The sequence below is a fragment of the Alosa alosa genome, chromosome 20, assembly GCF_017589495.1.
Source record: "Alosa alosa isolate M-15738 ecotype Scorff River chromosome 20, AALO_Geno_1.1, whole genome shotgun sequence".
NCBI classification, from domain to species: Eukaryota; Metazoa; Chordata; class Actinopteri; order Clupeiformes; family Clupeidae; genus Alosa; species Alosa alosa.
Window position 1 is genome coordinate 245063 of NC_063208.1, and position 9938 is coordinate 255000.

General features: G+C 43.7%; 1 protein-coding gene across 1 annotated transcript in view; it reads left to right on the plus strand.

Moving 5' to 3' along the window:
• The window catches only part of top2b (DNA topoisomerase II beta), a 78407-nt gene that overhangs the window by 39481 nt on the left and 28988 nt on the right, over positions 1 to 9938 (plus strand). Inside the window, exons 15-21 of the mRNA XM_048228916.1 lie at positions 780 to 885; positions 1242 to 1351; positions 2496 to 2592; positions 5404 to 5514; positions 6683 to 6804; positions 7252 to 7400; positions 7842 to 8073. Of these exons, the coding sequence (XP_048084873.1) occupies positions 780 to 885; positions 1242 to 1351; positions 2496 to 2592; positions 5404 to 5514; positions 6683 to 6804; positions 7252 to 7400; positions 7842 to 8073 (927 nt within the window). The remainder of the gene's footprint in view (positions 1 to 779; positions 886 to 1241; positions 1352 to 2495; positions 2593 to 5403; positions 5515 to 6682; positions 6805 to 7251; positions 7401 to 7841; positions 8074 to 9938) is intronic.

A 9938-nucleotide genomic window follows, 5' to 3' on the forward strand; every position in this document is an offset into this window, starting at 1 on the left:
CCATTGACAATGTCTAGAATATGGACAGAAAAATGTACCGAGAAATTTGAGTGTGGAAAAAGTATGGAATTTTGAAATGGAAAATGTGTAGGAACCCTGTTACAAGAAAGATTATAACACATGGTAAGATATCACTTTTTGCAGTGCTTGTTTAATTGCGTATGTGATTTTGAAATAGAATCTTGTTACAGATTCCTTGTTGAATCGGTACCTCCTTCAATCCATCTAATATAGGTAGCCATTTCAGAAATTTAAACCACCTCAGCAGCAGGGTTAAAATGAATCCCTAACTGATATTTAAATCACAGTTGAGCTGTGAAATAGATCCAGGTTTATGTGAACATTTAAACCAAGATTAAAAGGAAGAATTAATTGTAAACCTGATTACCTTTAAACTAGGTTTAAGGTTTGGTGCAACTAGATTAATAGATAACCCTTGATTTAATCCAGGTTAAAACATTATCCTTGTTGGTGCAACCCACCCAATATGTTGATTTAATCCAGGTTAAAACATTATCCTTGTTGGTGCAACCCACCCAATATGTTGCACATGTTCCCTGCATATGTCACATGCTTAATCATAGAGTAAAACTGTTTATCATCTCATTTAAATAGTCTAGTTGTCAATAGAGGTGTGTGTGTGTGTGTGTGTGTGTGTGTGTGTGTGTGTATGTATGGAATCTACAGTAACAGTCATACTTAACTGTGTGTGTGTGTGTGTGTATGGAATCTACAGTAACAGTCATACTCAACTGTGTGTGTGTGTGTGTGTTTTACAGGTGACCAAGAACAAGCAGGAAATGTCCTTTTACAGCATTCCAGAGTTTGATGAGTGGAAGAAACAGACGGAGAACTTCAAAACATGGCACATAAAGTATTACAAAGGTCGACATTTAAACCTAAACCTAACATGGCACATAAAGTATTACAAAGGTCGACATTTAAACCTAAACCTAACATGGCACATAAAGTATTACAAAGGTCGACATTTAAACCTAAACCTAACATGGCACATAAAGTATTACAAAGGTCGACATTTAAACCTAAACCTAACATGGCACATAAAGTATTACAAAGGTCGACATTTAAACCTAAACCTAACATGGCACATAAAGTATTACTAAGGTTGCACATTTAAACCTAAACATGTGTTACCTGTCTGCATTTGATATTTCTGAGCATCATCCTCTTCACTCTTGCTAAAGGTGCTGTGTGTGTGTGTTTCTCCTATCCTGATGCAGGTCTAGGAACCAGCACCGGTAAAGAGGCAAAGGAGTACTTTGCGGACATGGAGAGACATCGGATCATGTTCCGCTACGCGGGCACAGAGGATGATGCTGCCATCACACTGGTACGCACACACACATGTTGGTGGAGGAGAAACAGTGTTGGGTTGGGTTCTAATGCAGTGTTGGGTTAGGTTCTAATGCAGTGTTGCAGTGTTAGGTTGGGTTCTAATGCAGTGTTGGGTTGGGTTCTTATGCAGTGTTGGGTTGGGTTCTAATGCAGTGTTGGATTGGGTTCAGATACCACCCCAACCAAACCTTATAGATTATGTAAGTTATATATAAGTTGTCAAGCTTAATCAGACAGATTAACTGTCCCATTACAGCTTATGCAAAATGACGTACACCCATTTGAATGAGGACAAAAGTGACGACAAGCCCATAACTGGGCAACTCTGTTTGCAAACTTCCAGTTTCACACCAGTTATTCCCACATGAGATGACATTTTCACTGGGACTTTATTTTCCCCCGGAATTTATTTTCCCCATGCACATGAACGCACCATAGGTTTCCTTTATGTAGCCTATGCTGATTGCTGTGTGCATGGGATTGACGTATGTGCAGGGTAGAAATTTGACTGAAATTGCATTAAATCAGGTTGTTTTAACTAATATTATTCTGCAAGATGGGGTTTTGTCCACTACATTTAAGTTCCCTGTTATAGACCAAGTTGCCATATTAAAAATTCCCAGTTTATTCCCATTAATTCCCGTTAATTTCTGTATATTCCCGTTAATTCCCATGGAAAGTTTCCAACTTTGAAAATTCCCGGAATTTTGCAACCCTAGTTCTAATGCAGTTTTGGGATGGGTTCTAATGCGGTGTTGGGTTGGGTTCTAATACAGTGTTGGGTTCTAATGCGGTGTTGGATTGGGTTCTAATGCAGTGTTGGGTTGGGTTCTAATGTAGTTTGTATTTTAAGTGTGTTAGACACAGAGAGATGGAAAGTTGGTCACTGAGACAATGAAATGAGTGACTTTAGATTAGTGAACTCTCTCTCTCTCCATCCCTCCCCCTCTTCCCCCCCTCTCTCTCTCCATGCCTCCCCCCCTCTTCATCCCCCTCTCTCCATCCCTCCCCCCTCTTCCTCTCTCTCCATCCCTCCCCCCCTCTTCCTCCCCTCTCTCTCCATCCCTCCCCCTCTTCCCCTCCCCCCCCTCTCTCCATCCCTCCCCCTCTTCCTCCCCCTCTCTCCATCCCTCCATCAGGCGTTCAGTAAGAAGAAGACGGATGACAGAAAGGAGTGGCTGACCAACTTCATGGAGGACAGACGCCAGAGAAGGATGCACGGCCTGCCCGAGGTGTGTGTGTGTGTGTGTGTGTGTGTGTGTGTGTGTGTGCCCGAGGTGAGTGTGTGTGTGTGTGTGTGCCCGAGGTGAGTGTGTGTGTGTGTGTGTGTGTGTGCCCGAGGTGAGTGTGTGTGTGTGTGTGTGTGCCCGAGGTGAGTGTGTGTGTGTGTGCCCGAGGTGAGTGTGTGTGTGTGTGTGCGAGGTGAGTGTGTGTGTGTGTGCCCGAGGTGAGTGTGTTTGTGTGTGTGTGTGCCCGAGGTGAGTGTGTGTGTGTGCCTGATGTGTGTGTGTGTGTGTGCCCGAGGTGAGTGTGTGTGTGTGTGTGTGCCCGAGGTGAGTGTGTGTTTGTGTGTGTGTGTCTGTGTGCACACTACAGTAGCATCAGATAAAAAAAAAAAAGCCCCAGAATCAAACTTGTAAAAAAACAAATCAAACTCCCTCAGTGACCATACTGACGCAGAGTGCATTATGCTTGAGTCAAGGTCCCGTAAGAGCGCTCTTTAGTACCCTCCTAGTGCCCACTAACTAGAACTCTTTAGTACCCTCCTAGTGCCCACTAAATAGAACTCTTTAGTACCCTCCTAGCGCCCACTAAATAGAACTCTTTAGTACCCTCCTAGTGCCCACTAAATAGTAACTAAACCGGTGGTCTCAAACTCAAATGAGCTAGGGGCCACTTCGGCCAACGTCATCTGAGTGGAGGGCCACGTCAGTGTTAAAGAATAATACATATAACATGCAATGCTTTTTTTGTCAAATACTAGGCTACACAAAACTGCAAAGAGAAATTGCACATCTTTTTATCTCTTTTTAGACACCTGTGCTAACAACCTTAGCTTATAATTAAAATAATGATAAAATAAATATTAATACAAATTAAAAAAAAACAAAAAGCATAAAAACAGGTATGTGTGTGTTTCACTCCAAATAAAAATATTTTCCTCTCATAACTTATTTAAACCTGCATGGCAGGCTTAAAGCACCAGGGTTAAGAAAACAACACCATTGGATTTTGACATCAACATTTCAAAAGGCTTGAAAGTCCTACTGTGAATCTTTGAGTTTAAAAAAAAGTTTATGAAGGGGGTAAATGTATCTAATTTGCCACTGGATGGCAAGCACCTCAAATTATGCACCTTTCGGTAAATACTGGATGTTGAACATATTTTAGCAGGTTTACTTTCTTTTTTGGGATATTACCCACATAACAAATTAACAGGAAAACAGTGGGCCTAAGATGTAAACCAACAATAGTAAACTATTACTAGCCTATAACCACAAACCATTATTATAGGCCTACAATAAAGTAGCCTGGTCATATCGGTGGGTGACTTCAGACACCTATTTTTACTACCCCTGCTGTCTGTACCACGTCCATTACGGACACGATCATCACAATTACCACTGCCACCTCCAGCTATGTTGGGCAGAGGGTCGAAATAAGCATGGTAGGGCCTATGCTTAGTGGACACCGTCGTGGCTATACACGCAAGGCGCACCTTACGTTATGTTAACGTTGAAGAACATTACGGACCAACAAACTGTCGCTGTTATAGCAGCTAAGTCCACCGAGTTGCTGATCTACAAGATCGCCCACGACTTTCGGACTGGTATGCTTCCAGTGATCTCCAGACTAACAAGGCCTAACGTTCACGTTATCTCCAGACTGCCAGTGAGTGTAAAGAACTTTGTTGGCGTTGCATCGGTTGTGGAGACACAGCTGTCAGCAGTTTCCTTGCGAGTCATCTTTGCCCTTGGACATTTTCAGCCGGGTTGGAAATTGGACTAATTTTATTTACATTTTTATTTATTTTATTTATCAATATGTTTGTTGTATGTCTTGGTGTCACAGTGCGGCTGGCGACTCACGCCGATCCGTCCGCTATTGTCTTTGTTAGTCTATGTGTCAATGACAATATCTTATATGTGGAGCGCTTTGGGTTGCACTCTGTGCATGTTAAATGCGCTATACAAATAAAACTGACTTGACTTGACTTGACCTCCATTCACAGACGCACCGTGACTATCACTGTCAATAGATGATCGATCATAATCTCCAAAAGGCAGATATTCTCCTTCAGAATCAGAATCTAGGTGAATAACATAGCCTACCCAAGACTTAATCACACGTGAACGTTTTTTCAACATTTGGTGTAGGTCTATTTTTGCTTCAATTTGTGCAAAACTATGGCCTGCATTGCTTCCACGCCATTACAAACAAATGCACGTCTTTGTGTTTCTCGCATGTAATACAAGTATTTCCTGAAAACTTTGTGCAGCTAATTTGGGATTTGAATCTAAGCTCTGGATGTCTAGCAACTGGTGGAGGAGAGTACAAATGGGATTTGTCACCGTACTTAGATCTATCGTCTATCTTAATCAGTGTTGTTGTTTGTCGCAATTAAAAATACCCTCAAGGGCCGAATTACATTATTATTTTGACATCAGGTCACAGGCCGGAATTGGGCTGGGCCGGAGTTTGAGACCCCTGAACTAAACTAATCTAACTCCTAGTGCCCATTAAATAGTAAACTAAACTAATCTAACTCCTAGTGCCCATTAAATAGTAAACTAAACTAATCTAACTGCTAGTGCCCATTAAATAGTAAACTAAACTAATCTAACTCCTAGTGCCCATTAAATAGTAAACTAAACTAATCGCCTTTACCCCCCCCTTCCTTTACCCCCTTCCTCTCTCTTTTCTCCATCATCTCCCCCTCTTTCCGTCTCACTCCTACTCTTACGCTGTTACTCCTCTCTTTCCTCTTTCATCATCCTTCCTCTTCCTCTCTCTCTCTCTCTCTCTCTCTCTCTCTCTCTCTCTCTCATATCTCTCGAACCCAAACCAAGTACTTGTCCTACAATGACTTCATCAACAAGGAGCTGATCCTGTTCTCCAACTCCGATAATGAGCGCTCTATTCCTTCCCTGGTTGATGGTAAGCCACAAGTTCCTGAACGCTACTTTCTGTCAGTTTTGATTAAATGTTGAATGGTGCGTTAGTTCTGTATTTGATCTGGTTAAATGGGGTGGCTGTTGAATGGTGCGTTAGTTCTGTATTTGATCTGGTTAAATGGGGTGGCTGTTGAATGGTGCGTTAGTTCTGTATTTGATCTGGTTAAATGGGATGGCTGTTGAATGGTGCATTAGTTCTGTATTTGATCTGGTACTTACAGTAGACTGAATTCAAGTAGACTCAGTAGACTGAATTCAAGTTGTTCACATCAGCATGGCTGTTCAAGATGAAGAGCGAGTCATTGCTGTAGAACATGCTTCTATGCTACCAACGCCTGTTCTGTGAGAATAATGTAAGAGTCAGATTGGTCCCATTCTGATGATGTCATCACTGCGCTTCTATGCTACCAACGCCTGTTCTGTGAGAATAATGTAAGAGTCAGATTGGTCCCATTCTGATGATGTCATCACTGCGCTTCTATGCTACCAACGCCTGTTCTGTGAGAATAATAGGCGAGTTCGACTTGCGGCAGATCTGTGCAGATCTGACTTGATGTGATGCATGCTGGGTTGAACACAATGCATATTGGGATGGACACAATGCTTACTGGTTAGAAATTTTGTCTGACTTCTGTCAGCCGGGGAGGGACTTACCACCGTGACACCATGTCACATGACCTTAAAATATCGCGGGAGTCTTAGCCTGCAGACAGATCTTGCAGTTGCCTTCCACGAGCTGCACGAGCTGAAACAGCCCTCATGACGCCAGTTCAAAGGCGTGATGGGGCCATTTGGGGAGGAATGTCCTCATGGCGATTTTGTCTTATCATGCTGCTTTTTATGTTGGAATATGCAAAAATAAACAGAAATCGAAGGGATACCTTCTCTACGTGATTTCTGCATCATTCGTGATTTCTTTATTGCAAACAACATTCCGCGATATCTCCCGCGATGTCTCCCGCGAGTCACGTCAGGCAGACTGTAGCCTGTCTGTCCGGGATGAGCTGCCCTCTGTTGTAGCTCCTCCCGGCTAGCCTCTGAAGATCACGCTTACGTAGTAAGCCAGACCAAGTCAGACTCAGCCGAAGTCGAACTCGCCTATTGTAAGAGTCAGATTGGTCCCATTCTGATGATGTCATCACTGCGCACAGGGCTGAAGCCGGGCCAGAGGAAGGTGCTGTTTACCTGCGTGAAGAGGAATGACAAAAGAGAGGTCAAAGTGGCACAGCTGGCCGGCTCCGTCGCCGAGATGTCTGCCTACCATCACGGCGAGGTGTGTGTGTGTGTATGTCTATGTCTGCCTACCATCATGGCGAGGTGTGTGTGTGTGCATGTCTTCTTACCATCATGGCGAGGTGTGTGTGTGTGTGCATGTCTGCTTACCATCACGGCGAGGTGTGTGTGTGTGTATGTCTATGTCTGCCTACCATCATGGCGAGGTGTGTGTGTGTGCATGTCTTCTTACCATCACGGCGAGGTGTGTGTGTGTGCGTGCATGTCTGCCTACCATCACGGTGAGGTGTGTGTGTGTGTGCATGTCTGCCTGCCTACCTACCATCACGGTGAGGTGTGTGTGTGTGCAGGTTTGCCTACCATCACGGTGAGGTGGGTGTGTGTGATATTGGTATTGTGTTTGAATCAGACCTGTGTTATTCCCTCTTTCTCATGTGTGCGTGTGGTGTGTGTGTGTGTGTGTGTGTGTCTGTGTGTGTCTCCTCAGCAAGCGCTCATGATGACCATCGTGAACTTGGCCCAGAACTTCGTGGGCAGCAACAACATCAACATCCTGCAGCCGCTGGGCCAGTTTGGCACGCGCATCAACGGGGGCAAAGACGCCGCCAGCCCTCGATACATCTTCACCATGCTCAGGTTAGTACACACACACACACACCCCCACACACACACACATATATATACACACACACACCCACACACACAAACACACCACACACACACACACACACACACATATACATACACACACACATATATACACACACACACACACACACATATATACACACACACACATATACACACACACACATATACACACACACACACACACACACATATACACACACACACACACACACACATAGACACATATACACACACACACACACACCCACACACACAAACACACCACACACACCACACACACACACACATATATACACACACATATATATATACACACACATATACACACACACACACATATACACACACACACACACACACACATACACACACGCGCGCACACTCATACACCTTTACCCTTACACACTCTTCCGTGTCCTTGTGCAGCCCCCTGGCCAAGCTGCTGTTCCCGGCGGTGGACTCGAGTCTCCTGAAGTTCCTGTACGACGACAACCAGAAGGTGGAACCCGAGTGGTACATCCCCATCATCCCCATGGTTCTAGTCAACGGAGCCGAGGGCATCGGAACCGGCTGGGCCTGCAAGATCGCCAACTACGACCCGCGAGAGATCGTCAACAACATCTACCGCCTTCTCAACGGGCAGGACCCCATGCCCATGGTAAGCCACACACACACACACTCACACACACACACTAGGGCTTTAACAATGTAAACCTGTAAAAACCTACATAAACATACTAGGGCTCTACAGTCGCCCATTTTTCACTCGCTTGTCTGCGATAAAAAAATGTTGCCGTCTGAGTGCAAAAAAATTTAGGCGCACTGGTGCGGTGACTTTTAACCATGTCAATGTTTGTCTACAAAATACACCACAACATCAAAAACATTACTGGTGCAAACCATAGAATCCACGTTACTTGAATGCAGCATAAAAACTACACCTCCCATCAGCGTTAGCGGTTTAAACGTTGTGACTAAGCTAGTAGTCCTTCTATCAAATCCAAGAGCCATGAAAAAGCGGAAAGTTAGACTAGCCAGCCAAGATGCAAAGATTGAAGGGATTAGTTCTTCTATCCACCTAATTCATTGGATATAGGAGGAACAAGGATGAGATTCTAAGAATGCAGTGAGAGAAGGAAAGGTAACCTAACATGCCTTTAAGCCCAATTGACGTGTTGGCTGCAATATGCAAAATATAGCTTTAGCAGAACCGGCAAAAAAGTAGCCTCCGTAATACTCCCATTTTATTCAAAAGGTAGAACGCTACTGACAACTCCAGGCTTCCACGCGATGCTTGTTGGTTTACGAGGTGTGTAAGTGCAAAACGAGAAAGTAGGCCCTAGCGTTTGCCTACTCCCCCCCCCCCCCCATCAATGCAGATATTTCAAATAAAAACTAAAAGTATAAACAAATATCCTTGTTTAGCCTATGTTAGGTTTTGTGGAAGAAAATGGACTGTTTTAGTAGTAGTATTAGGCAGTATGCAGTCAGATAGGTCACCATGGGCATATTTGGTTTAGCTACAGATGGATTCACAAATAAATAAATTAGCCTACATTTGGCGCGATACTTGATATACAAGCTAAAATGCAAATATGGCAATGTATTATATTATTTTACATTAACAAAATGTAGGAAAATAGAACAGACTGAAAATAAAGTAGGCACTGATCTTTAAAATTATGTTTCCTGTAGCCTAAAATGTTGTCAGTCATTCTTAATATCCATAATAGTTGCACTGGCATGTTTAACTGTTAGCTGCAGTATAATGTTAGATTATTTGTAAGTTAAGTACAGAACTGACTGTGCGCCCAAATTTTTGTCTGTGCTCCTAAATTTTTTAACTGGAAAAAAATGCCCTGCTTACATAAACAACTGATATAAAATTAAAAAAAATGAATTTTCTGTGATAAGTGCCAGCACACATTATGTGTACACACTTGCCTTTTACACACACACTTTTAGTGTCACCTGCATAAATATGCACACACACACACCCACATCAATCTTTCAGCAAACACTCCTCTTGTGACGCAATGGGAATTGAACTGACTGACTTTCTTCTCATCCTCCATATCTCTCTCTTCCTCTCTCTTCCTCTCCTCTCTTCCTCTCTTCCCTCTCTCTTCCTCTCTCTCTTCCTCTTTTCCTCTCCTCTCTTCCTCTCTCTTTCCTCTCTCTTCCTCTCTTCCTCTCTCTCTTTCCTCTCTCTCTTCTCTCTCTTCCTCTCTCTCTTCCTCTCTTCCTCTCTCTCTTCCTCTCTCTCTTCCTCTCCCTCTTTCCTCTCTTCCTCTCTTCCTCTCTCTTCCTCTCTCTTCCTCTCTCTTCCTCTCTTCCTCTCTCTCTTCTCTCTCTCTTCCTCTCCCTCTTCCTCTTCCTCTCTCTCTTCCTCTCTCTCTTCCTCTCTCTTCCTCTCTCTTCCTCTCCTCCTTCCTCTCCTCTTTCCTCTCTCTTCCTCTCTTCCTCTCTCTCTTCCTCTCTTCCTCTCTCTTCCTCTCTCTCTTCCTCTTTTCCTCTCCTCTC